Genomic DNA, 13,359 nt, shown 5'->3' on the forward strand with positions numbered 1-13,359 from the left:
ATTGTTGACTGGGATGCCACTCAGGATGAGCACATGAGACTGCCACGTAAGACTGCTAGAAAGGTCATTCCTCCTAAAAGACTTGGGGATTATGTTTGGAAAGGGGGAAGTTCACGTGAAAAGGGGTAAAATTGGCAAAGCAGTAGGCATAAAGCATTGTGAGTGGAGCAGTGCAGGAGGACTACTTTTGTTGTTATCACTGGACACTCTTTCTCTCTCAATTTCTTCTAACTCCTCACCTCCTTCTTATTCTATCATTAGTTTTGCTACTTCTGCAATTTCCTCTTGTATTTCTGATTCTAGGGACTTCAATATATCTACTACTACTTGTAAGTGAGCTAAAGGGTATTACTATAAGTGCAGTTAGTGTTTCACTGGTCAATTTATTACAATGACCAGCGTGCTTCCCGCTTCCATAGAAAATATCGTGGCAACGTAGACCTAAGTAGTCATATTGGATCCTTGGGAACCATCACAAGTACGGTCGGCCTATATATATTTGAATGAAAATGTCATGTCGTCCGGTGGAGCCTAGAAAAAGGTGACTCACGCAGACAGCTGACTCCTTTTCAATAGAAATGGGATAAGGTTCTCCCTCCCCTCCTAGTAGTAGTTGGGACAACCAGCTTAAGTAGTTTCGGTGATAGGGGGTTAAAGGGGCATAGACCCACGTTAGGCGCTCTCGTCACCCCCAAGAAGATGATCAAGGGAATCTCTACTATCATGCTTCAAATCTGAGGTTGAGGTCTTGTTATGAATTTATCGCTAACATAGTTAATATACAAGACACTTGAAAAAATAATCTAGAATATTCAAGATTGAAGGAAGATCTCTAGAATTATTGTGAGCGACAGATTGCCCATAAACACTATCCAACATCGTTTGTATCTAAAAATTGAATGCCAGAGAACAAAATAGAATTGATTCATACATAGTAATCGTTAACTTGTACAATATTCTTAATTTCTTTTACTTTCACATTATTTGATGACATAAAGCATGTACAGGAAAGATGTTTGAAAAATAAAATGTGGTATATATAGAGAATATCCATTACAACTTTCACCTCTTAACATATATAATACTCCTTCCGTTCCTATTTAGTTGTCCACTTTAGAAATGACACACATATTAAGGCAACAATGATTAGCATAGTGAAGTTACAATTTTGCCCTTATTAATTATGATTTCAAAATAAATTTATTCAAGATAACTAATCAATGTTGGGGGAAGTTTAAATTTTCAAGAAGTTTAAATGAGGGTATAATAAGAATTTTTTTTTTGTCCTTTCTTGATTTGTCAAAATGGACAAGTAAATAGGGACATCTAAAAGAGGAAATATGAACAAGTAAATAGGGACGGAGGGAGTACTAGTAATAATTTGAGGACTTGGAAAATTGGAAAGTCTTTGGACTGATTAGACGGTAGCAAAGACTGTTGTATATTTGATCTTAACCAATTTTGTCAAGTCTTTGGGCCCACATAACCTAAAATGATAACAGCCAATTAATACGTGTCTTTGTTTTTGTTAATTTGATCATTGATTTTTCGTCTTTTTTTTCCCAATCAAGAAAGTATATTGTATCTTTAAATTAATTGTTTGACTGTAGAGTACGGACTGGTGTCAATAAAATGTGATGTCTATAGTTACGGGATCATGTTGCTAGAAATGTTTACTAGGAGAAAGCCTAGTGATCAGTTTGAGGGAGATGTTAGCTTCAAGCAATGGGTGAGTTATTCACTCCCAGAGGCAGTAATGGACGTTATGGATTCCAACTTGGTTACACCAACGGATAATCACTTACAGAAGGAGTTGGATATTGTGGCATGCATTAGATTGTTGTGGTGAATCTTCGACAAGGACAAACATGAAAGATGTTGTAGGAATGCTATAGAAGATGAAGATTCAACTTCTTGATCATGAAAGTGGCATTATATTTAATTATTTATGATTTCACAAAGGGCTATAGTAAAAATTATGGTTTAAATTATGTACGACCTTTAATATTTTTCTTAATATATGTGCATTGTTTCACAAATTCAGTTAGAATAGGAGGAGTTCTAATAATACTTGAATGGAATATTTTTTCTAAAAAGTTATGCTAATTTTTCATATTAAATGACGCCTCTCAGCGAACATTATAAAGAAAGTTGGGCCCACAAGCTTCAAATTAAGAGTATAAATCTTCTAGGGACATATGGGTCATTATGTTAATGTTGGCTGGATTTGTTTGTCTAACAAGGAAAAGGTACAAGTAGGGGTGTACGTGACCGGGTTGGTTCGAGTTTTTCAAATATCAAACCAAATCATTTGTGTAAAAAATTTAAATTTATAAACCAAACCAAACTAATAAAATTCGGAATTTTTTGGGTTTTTCAACCTCGGGTTGGTTCGGGTTTTTCAAATACCAAACCAAACCATTTTTTCGAATTTTTAAATTTATAAATCAAACCAAAGTAATAAACCTTGAATTTTTTCGGTAAAGTTTGCATACAAACATATAATTAACTTGTGCTCCAAATATTTCTTTAGTCCAACCAAAATACAATTATCTAAAGTGTTTCTTAAGAAAATAACACAAATTATGAGATGAATACTGATCACACTAAAATATTCAATAAAAATAATAATGAAATCATTATATAAAATAAATATTGCAAAGTCATAATGAAAATGATCATAATTTAAAAGTACTAAATCATGCTAAAATAAAGTTAATAAGTATTAGTTACATTACTAAATATTTAAGGAAAATTAAAATTAGATTATGTATTTTAATTGTCTAAACCAATGTAAAACTAAAGAACAAATATTCAATATTACTGTCATTCTTAGTGTTGAATTGATTTTCTTTTTGCATTAGGATTGATTTGATTTTGATTTAAGTTTTATTATAATTATCAATATCTATGAACTATAATCTTTATTGGACCATTCTGAATTCTAAGTTTTAAACTTGAAATAATAAATTAAAAGATAAAAACTATGAAATAGTATAAGAAATATTTTAAAATTATATCAAAGTAAATATTTTTGTGTATAAAATAAAATTTTAAAATTACATATATAATGTCGGGCTGGTTTGGTCTCGAGTTGATTTTTTTTAGTTAAAACCAAACCAACCCAAATATAGTCGGGTTTTTTTTTTCCAATACCAAACCAAGTCAAACCAAACCACTAGTCAAGTTTTTTTTTCCGGTTTGACTCAGTTTGCGGTTTGGTTCGGTGTTCGGTTAGGTACAAGCAGTGGCGGACTCAGGATTTTCGTTCAGGGGGTTCGAAAAATAAAAGTATAAACGTGTAAATAAGTCAAAAAAAAAATTTCAAGGAAGTAGTAGTATATAGTTTATAGGTACAAACAGTTATTTTTGTTACAAGAAATTCGAAACTAACATAAGTGATTACAGTGAAACAAAAAGTTAGCCCTTTAAAATATGTCAAATCAACAATAGAATATTATGGGAGATGATTTTAATTTTTGAGTTTTGAGTGTTGGAGAAGAACAAGAAAGTGATTTAGGGATTTGGAAAGTGAAAAAGTTATTAGCATTTAGGAATGGGAGTATGGGACCCTTGAATTTTTTGGGTTTAACACCACATTTTAGCACTTTTTATTAAAAAAAAAAAACAAAAAAAAAACATGAAAATCGGAACTGGAACTAGAAAAAAAAAACTGAAAGTAAAAAACTAAAAAAAAAAACGCTAACCCTGGGATTCGATCCCTGGACATCAGGCTTAATATTGAAGGGAGCTACCACTGGGCTATCTCCTTCACCTTGTCATTAAGGGGGTTCAAAATATATATATCCACATAAATCCAGAAAATTCACCTTATATATACAGTGTAATTTTTTATCGAGGGGGTTTGGGTGAACCCCCTGGACAACACGTGGGTCCGCCCCTGGGTACAAGTATAAAGAAGCAAAATACAAATAGTTTGAAGAATAAAACATGAAAAAATTACTGAAAATACCCTTGTCATACAACCAGGCATGTTGACGAAGACATGCGTGCTTGTAGACTCTTCTAATATGTAGTAAAGTAATAATAACATAAAAGTGTAGCAAATTACAAAGTTAATAACTATAGAATCAACTATATATATGAGTGCGGGAATTATAATTTTCTACAACTATACCAAAATAATAGAAGTAGTTCACAAATTTATATCAATTGTTGGAATTTATAAAGAACTTCAATACATTGAATTGATAAGAGAATATGAAAGGAATTCCGAAGCATTTACCAATCACTTTCTCATCCACCAATTAATGACTGTCCATTTACCTCATTCATTGTAATTTAATTTTATCATTAATTAATTGGAAGATAAGTTTAATCTATAATACAATAATATCATAAGTAATATTTAAGTGAAGGGTAAAATTATCGTTTATTATTTGATGGGCAAATTGGTCCTTCAATTTTGTATTCCCTCTGTCTTTAATTACTTGTCCACTTTTCCTTTTATAGTTGTCCCTAATTACTTGTCTATTTTGACAAATCAAGAAAGGACAAAATAATTTTGCCTATTATACCCTCAATTAATTACTTTGAAAAAGGTATAATTTCTTGAAAATCTTAAATTTTCAATCCATCTACTTGATAATTAATAGGGGTAAAATGGTAAACCCACCATGTCAATAATTACTTTCTTAATAGGTGTGTCAATTTAAAAATGGTCAAGTAATTAGGGATAGAGGGAGTACTTTGGAGCATCTCACTTTTAATAAACTAGTGTCTGGACACATGTTGATCCCGACTCCCAACTTGAGACCCAATATTCGTACTGGGACCCGACCCCGACATCCAACCGAGATAAGACCTCGACAATTGATCCGGAGTCCGACTCCGAGACCTGACCCCAACTCTCTCGAGACCTGACCCCAACTCCCTCGAGACGTGACATTCAAACTAGAATCCGACCCCAAGTCGGGACCTAACCCCAATTCCCGACCCAAGACTTGACATTCAAAAATTGGGACCCGACCTCGACCTCATACCGAGACACACAATCTAAACTGTTGGAAAACATTTAAGCTAAACAAACTTGAGAAAATTGGAAACTTCGTACTAAACACACCCATGTGGTAGAATATTAACACTTTTTTTTCTACCTCCTTTTTCCTTTTTATCATCCTCAACAAATTAAGTGAAAACAACAAGAAGAAGACAATGGAAAGTTTTGTGAAAAGATTTATCTGTCGAACAAGACTAGTGAATAATTTAACATGATATAGCACCAATTATTATTGACGACATGAGTCATATTTATGCCCCACATAACTTGGAAAATTTATCTACTTATTTAAAATGAGTGGTTTCAACGCTTGGATATCAAACTCACAACAACCAATAAAAGACACATTTTTTTTGTTTCATTGAAACAATAATTTAGTTGCATTAATGCTGATATCTTTTTCCTTTTCCCCTTTTAAAAAAGCTTCAAAAGAAAAGTCTCCTAAATACAAGGGTAATATAATAGTCATACCATTTTCCTACAAATATGGAGAAGGCCTTGAGATCTTTTCTCTTAACATTACTCTTGTTCCTTCACTATGTTATGCCTAGTTCAGCCATGATTCGTACCAACGTGTCTACGGATCAATTAACTCTTCTCTCTTTGAAATCCCAAACTAGTTCCGACCCTTTTCATTACTTGGATGAAAGTTGGTCTCCAGATATTTATGTTTGTCATTGGGTAGGAGTAACTTGTAACTATCGTTACCAGCGAGTGAAGTCCTTGAATCTTTCCAACATGACTCTTACAGGCACGATTCCACGCGATTTTGGAAACCTCACATTTCTTATTTCTCATGACTTGGGAGGGAACAATTTCCATGGAAATTTGCCTGAGGAAATGGCATGCTTGCATCGGCTTAAGTTTCTTAATTTAAGCTTCAACAACTTTAGAGGGGAGGCTCCTTCTTGGTTTGGGCTTTTACACCAACTTCAAGTTGTAAAGCTTAGGAATAACAGTTTCACGGGTTCAGTCCCCACTTCATATTTTAATATTTCAAAGCTTGAAAATTTGGATTTGACCTTCAATTCCTTAGTGGGTCAAATCCCAAAGGAGATTGCAAGTGTTGAAAACCTGAGATATTTAATCTTGTATGGAAACAATCTCATAGGGACTATTCCTCCAGCAATATCAAATGCCTCAAGATTGGAGATTCTAGATTTATCTGCCAATTTACTTCAAGGGAACATTCCAGAAGGGATTGGCAATCTTCACAACCTGAAATCGTTGTCCCTAGAAGATAATCAACTTGCGGGTTCTATACCATTCACAATATTCAATATTTCTAGAATTGAAGTCATTAGATTTTCAGATAATAGCTTATCAGGAGATCTTCCCAATGGTTTATGCAATGATCTCCCAACACTCAAATGGCTTTATCTAACCGGAAACAAGCTTCATGGGCATATGCCCACAAGCTTGTCAAATTGTTCACAACTTCAAATATTGTCTTTATCAATAAATGATTTTGATGGACGAATACATAGTGAAATTGGAAGATTGAGTAACTTGCAGTTCTTGTATCTCAGATATAACCATTTCACAGGTATATATGTTTTATCTTATGAATGCTACTACTATTGTATCCAATTACCTCACTTATTTTTTATTTCACATTAAATGCAGGGATAATTCCACAAGAAATCGGAAATCTTGTTAATTTGGTGGAATTAGACATGGGGGAAAACCAAATTACCGGCTTTATCCCGATCTCCGTATTCAATATCTCATTGCTGCAATCATTGATACTGTGGGGCAACAATCTTAGTGGATTCTTACCACGGGAGATTGGCAACTTAACCAAGATGCAATTCTTATATCTTAACGACAATAGGTTAACTAGTACGTATTCAAAGTGATAGCAAAAGGTACAACTTATACTGTATTGAACTAAATAGTTAATTAAACTCACTGTATTCGATCTTTCAAAATGTGTTGTCAGGTGAAATACCCAACGAGATAAGCAATCTCGTTGAGTTGGAGGTATTTGATGTTGGGTTTAATAGTTTTAGTGGTTCACTTCCAATGGAGATCTTCAACATATCACGACTGAGAACAATTCAACTTTCAGCCAACAATCTATCAGGAACTCTACCACTAAACATAGGTTCTACCTTACCCAACATTGAAGAGCTTTATATGGGTCGCTTAACCAATCTTGTTGGGACTATTCCTCATTCTATCTCCAATTGTTCAAAGCTTACTATACTAGAGCTTTCAGAAAACAAACTCACAGGATTGATTCCCAATTCTCTTGGATATTTGACTCATCTAAACTTCCTAAACTTGCAGAGAAACAATTTAAACAGTGATTCATTGTTAAGCCTCCTCACTTCCTTAACCAATTGCAGAAATTTAACATCTCTTTATCTAACTTTGAACCCTCTAAATGGCATGCTTCCGGTCTCCGTAGGGAACTTCTCCAAATCTCTTGTAAAGTTTTATGCCGCTGCTTGCAAGATTAACGGCCAGATTCCAAATGAAGTTGGAAACTTAAGCAGCTTATTTGACTTTGAGCTTTCTGATAATAACTTGATTGGATCAATTCCTACATCAACTCATAACTTGAGAAACCTTCAACGCTTGTACTTGAACATCAACAAACTTACAGGATTTATTGGAGATAATCTTTGTAAATTGCAACATTTGGGTGCTATTTCCTTGGGTCAAAATCAACTTTCAGGAACACTTCCTAATTGTTTAGGGAATATTACTTCCCTTAGGTTGTTACGTCTTGATTCCAATAAATTGAATTCTAATATATCACCAAGCTTGGGGAATCTTAGAGATCTAATAGAGCTTAACTTATCATCAAACAACATGGTTGGTTCTTTACCTCCAGAAATTGGAAATCTAAAGGCTGTGAACCAGATAGACCTATCGATGAATCAATTCTCAAATGGAATTCCTAAAGAAATTGGAGGATTACAAAATCTGGCGCACCTTTCTTTGAGACACAACAAGTTCCAAGGATCTATACCTGACTCAATGAGCAACATGGTAGGCTTGGGATTTCTAGACATTTCTCATAATAATATATCGGGAACTATTCCCATGTCTTTGCAGAAACTTCAATACCTCAAGTATTTTAATGTTTCTAACAACAAGTTGCACGGTGAAATACCCTCGGGGGGTCCTTTCAAGAACCTCTCGAGTCATTTTTTCATCAACAATGAAGCATTATGTGGTTCTTCAAAATTTGGTGTCCCCCCATGCCCCACTTCATCAAAGCATTGGGTGGTTCTATTTCTTGTGCTAGGAATTGCACTTGTATTTGTTCTTATTACCCTTGTGTTTGTATGGATAAGGTATAGAAGAGGTAAAAGATCTCCTCAACAAGCTGATTCATTGTCTATCGCAACAACAGAGAGAATTTCATACTATGAACTGCTCCAAGCAACCGATTCTCTTAGCGAAAGTAATCTGATTGGTTCTGGAAGTTTTGGCTCTGTTTACAAAGGCATTCTCAGAAGTGGAATTCATATTGCAGTTAAAGTGTTCAATCTTCAACTGGAAGCGGCATTCAAGAGTTTTGATACAGAATGTGAAGTTTTACGCAGCCTCCGCCATAGGAATCTTGTGAAAGTCATCACTAGTTGTTCCAACCTTGATTTTAAGGCTTTAGTGCTCGAGTATATGCCTAATGGAAATCTTGACAAGTATTTGTATTCCCACAACTACTTCCTAGACATCAGGCAGAGACTAAGCATTATGATAGATGTGGCATGTGCGTTGGAATATCTCCATCATGGATGCTCCTTTCCTGTAATTCATTGTGATCTGAAGCCTAGTAACGTCTTGCTGGATGAGGATATGGTTGCCCACCTAAGCGACTTTGGTATTTCAAAACTGCTTGGTGAAGATGAGAGTGATTTATACACTAAAACCTTAGCAACATTGGGTTATATTGCACCAGGTACGTCTCTTTGTTTTGCTGGTTTTTCCTTTCTTCTTCTTTTGCACCAAGATATGTTAAATCTTCAAATTAATTGTTTGTTTATAGAGTATGGACTGGATGGATTAGTGTCTATAAAATGTGATGTCTATAGTTACGGGATCATGTTGCTGGAAACGTTTACTAGGAGAAAGCCTAATGAGTTTGAGGGAGATCTTAGCTTGAAGCAATGGGTGAGTTGCTCATTCCCAGAGGCAGTAATGGATGTTGTAGATGCCAACTTGATAACATCAATGGATAATCGCTTACGGAAGGAGCTAGATGTTGTGTCTTCAATCATGAAAGTGGCATTAGATTGTTGTGTTGAATCTCCAGCAAGAAGGACAAACATGAAAGATGTTGTAGGGATGCTACAGAAGATCAAGATTCAACTTCTTGCATGCTGATCAACGTTCTCGGAATCTCTTGTTCCAAATCACTTATTTGTTGCAAATGTTTACTAAATTGTTGGATTCATGTAAGGATTGTTTTTTTTTGTTTTGTTTTAGCATTTGATTTGTGCATGATTCTGTTTTCGAATACTGGTTGGTTTCAATAAATCTCACAATTTCCCCTCCACACTTGCTCAAGTCAAATTTATCTACTTATCTAAAATGAGTGGTACAACACTTGGATATCAAACTGACAACTAGCATGGAAAGGCCTCGATTTGGTCCAGTAGAATGAATGTTAAAAGCAAATTCCTCAAATGGCTAAAACTAAGTAATGACTTGACTTTGTCGAAGAATAATTATGAAAAGCAATTAAATGAAGGAACAAGGGCTGGTAAGGAACAACTTGAAACCGCAGCTCATGCTAATCTAAAAAGGTTGGTGGTGAAAAAAAACCGCTTCTAGTCCTAACCAACAAAGGAATTTTTTGCAACAAATAAATGCTGGAAACAGCAGAGGTGTTACTTCTGATGGTTATGAGCATGATTTAGTGGTTCAAGTTCAATCAAAAGGTGATGTCCAAAGGGATCAGTTGTCAACGGTTGCTGTTAAGCCGGGTGAAAATGTAGGTGAAGAGCACGCTAGGTTGACTGATGCTAGTGCAATTGATCAAGCTTTAGTTGCACCCCTGTTTCTAATAAGGAACAATAAGATGCGACAAGTGCTTTGAGTTGGGCATATATAGTAAACGAAGAGGTAGAGTGGGTCACTTCTCCTCCTATGCACAGAAAATTGAGCCCTGCAGCTCCAAATTTTTTTACTAGAAATGCCAAATCAGTTAGGCATGGGATAGATTGGCCATCAACTGATGTTGCTGCAATTTTAAGTGATCATTTGGTGAGTTCTGATGTTGAAAAGTTTACTTTTCTAACACCTATTAATACTAAAAAACAACTACAAGTTGGTGGTAGTAGTCATTTCTCTCCAAATAGATTTGATAACCTACAGGCTACTAGATGAGGACATCTTTGAGGAAAGTGAAGAAGAGGATGTGTTGGATCATTATTTTGCAAATGCGGATAGAAATGCAGATATCTCTCCTAGGCAACACCGCAATAACAAAAAGAAGCATGAAAGAAAGACTAGTTGGATGGTAAGATGACTGAAGAATTTGCTCCAAGGCACCTACTGATGCGACTGACAGAACAGAATCACATGATAGTGTCAACAATATCCAATAAAGCGAAGAAAAAGTGATGAACTATCAAGAGCTACTGGACAAATTTGAAGAAGACGAGAAAGTTACTCCAGGTTACTTTAGAAAACCAATCTGTCTTGTTTAGGTCATCCATTTGTAGAAGGAAGTTTGAGGTTGATAATTTAACTTTCTTCTTGGCTTTTATAATTTTGCATTACTGAAGCATCCTCATATGTAATATTAATAAACTCTACGATGGTCATAGAACACCTAATTTTCTCTAGCTCCTATTTTCTTCATGGTTATTAAAAATAGAAGTTCTTAACCTCATTGGGATTGGTAAGGTAAAGTCTAGCCCCCCCTTCTTTGTTGTACTTGTCCCAATGGAGGATTTTTATTTTATTATTAATAAAAGACCACTAGACACGCTGTCTAGTGGTAAATTCGAAGAAAAAAATACAGTAAAAGAATTCAATGTTTCTATCAACAAGTTGCATGGTGAAATACCCTCGAGGGTCCTTTCAAGAACCTCTCAAGTCAGTTTTTCAACGAAAATGAAGCATCACTAGTTGTTCCAACCTTTATTTTAAGGCTTTAGTACTCGAGTACATGCCTAATGGGAGCCTCGATAAGTGGCTGTATTCACACAACTACTTCTTAGACATCATGCAGAGACTAAGCATTATGATAGATGTGGTACGTGCGTTGGAATATCTACATCATGAGTGCTCCTCGTCCGTGATTCAAATCAAAATGTAATTGCGGCAGAACAAGAGAAAATCCTCTATTTTAAACCAACAATCAGAATTATGCATTAAGAAAATAATCACTCATGCAAACACATTAGAGTTAACAATTTGCAGAAATTCGTTGAGTTTCATACCTGAGTGAGTGCTTGAAACAACAAAGGGAAGATCATTCACTAAAATTCAACAAATAACCACTTTTCAGCTCCTGCAATTGAAAAATAACTTGTTCATGTCCCATCGCGTCCCGAGAGCTCAAATGCAGAAGAAAACAAAGGAAATATCTGTTTTTACGTAGGCGCGAAAAAAGCTAAAACAATAGTTAAAATGAGACAAAGGGAGTCCAATTAATCTGCGGAAAGAGATACTCTATATGGACCACTTTACTTGTCACATTTTTCAGTCAATGTTGCAAATTGGTGTATCGCAATCAAAGTAGACATTTTCACTGGAAATTTATAGTAGGCATTTTGTAGTTATAAATTCTTTTATATTTTATTGGGTTATTTTATACTTAGAATTGAGGGTAGTTGGTGATGTTTTTATTCGAAATAGCAAGGAAAGGCCTCATTTTGGTCGTATAGAATGAACGTGAAAAGCAGAATCCTTAAAACATATGATTCTTGAATAGATAAAAAGATCGACATAGCATGAGATGACCTATTTCAAGATCAAATGATTCACCTCTTTGTTCGCTTGTGAGGGACAACTTGGAAATGTCAAATACCAGGAAACAACCCATAAAAACAGAGAGTGTATGCCCTTTTCGATGCAGTTCACGATGTGGAATAGTCAACTAGCCAAGCTAGCCCTTTCCGATGCAGTTCAAGACTAAACACTACTAGTTTTCCACTGTGAATCAATGATCAACTCACTGCATAGTGAAAAACAAATTCTCGATGAAACTCTTGAGAAGCTTCCTAACCAAGGCAAATAAATATATGTTTTACCCTCACCATTAGTTACTTATTTCCCAAATCATCTTTCAAAACCTAACACTATACATCAATTAATATTGGATATTGTGATAAACATATTAATCATTATTTTATTTTTTTTGGTTTAAACACAAGGACTATTGCATTCTCATTTTCAGTAATGTGAGACACATACCATGAAAATGTCAAGAAGTTCAATTCTTGACTTGCCCACACAGGCAAAACACACATTTGTGTCCAGACTTTAGTATGCGTTCCCACGGATTTAGTCCAAATTCAATATTTATATTTAAAAACTCACTAACGATAGAAACCGGTCATAATCAACACCAGATGTCACTAGCCTTAAAACCAATTAAAATTATGTCTTTGATATGCGTGGAATTACGGACGTCAGAAACTAAGTCAAGATTCAGTGTTATATTTTTATCGACAATTTTACTTATTTGTGTAAAATTGTGTTAACACCACAATTACAGTTTGTGTTAACCAAATCTTGCAAACTGTGATTGTGGTGTTAACATGGTTTCCCATGAATTTGTGTAAAACATGTTAACACCACAATCACAGTTTGTAAGATTTGGTTTTGTTTCAATTGGTCAAGTCCTTAGGCCCTACATAATTAAACTGGAAAATAAATTAAATTGGGGAACAATAAAATTATCACTATTTAAAGTCTCAAAACCATAGGTTACTAGCCATTCAATTTTCTTACTAACTTATGCAATTATGGAGAAAATATTAACCTCTTTTCTCTTGTTGCTTCAGTATGTTATGGCTAGTTCAGCCATGACCCAAACTAACATTACCACTGATCAATCAACTCTTCTTTCTTTAAAATCTCAAATCATTTCGGACCCCTTTCACTTCTTAAATGATAGTTGGTCTCCCACTACTTCTGTTTGCCATTGGATAGGTATCACATGTGACTCTCGTTACCAGCGAGTGAAGTCCTTGAATCTTTCCAACATGGCTCTTACAGGAAGGATCCCCCATGATTTTGGAAACCTCACATTTCTTGTTTCTCTGGACTTGAGAAGCAACAATTTGCATGGAAATTTGCCTAAAGAAATAGCACACTTGTGTCGGCTTAAGTTTCTTGATTTAAGTTTGAACAACTTTAGAGGGGAG

The 13,359-nt window shown here is 34.9% G+C and overlaps 1 protein-coding gene across 1 annotated transcript in view; it reads left to right on the forward strand.

The window, feature by feature from the left end:
* Positions 1-5,506: 5,506 nt before the first annotated feature.
* LOC125859191 (leucine-rich repeat receptor protein kinase EMS1-like) overlaps positions 5,507-13,359 on the forward strand; it is a 114,092-nt gene continuing 106,239 nt past the window's right edge. Inside the window, exons 1-2 of the mRNA XM_049538896.1 lie at positions 5,507-6,566; positions 6,647-6,862. Of these exons, the coding sequence (XP_049394853.1) occupies positions 5,507-6,566; positions 6,647-6,862 (1,276 nt within the window). The remainder of the gene's footprint in view (positions 6,567-6,646; positions 6,863-13,359) is intronic.

Source organism: Solanum stenotomum, chromosome 3 (assembly GCF_019186545.1).
Source record: "Solanum stenotomum isolate F172 chromosome 3, ASM1918654v1, whole genome shotgun sequence".
Lineage (NCBI taxonomy): Eukaryota > Viridiplantae > Streptophyta > Magnoliopsida > Solanales > Solanaceae > Solanum > Solanum stenotomum.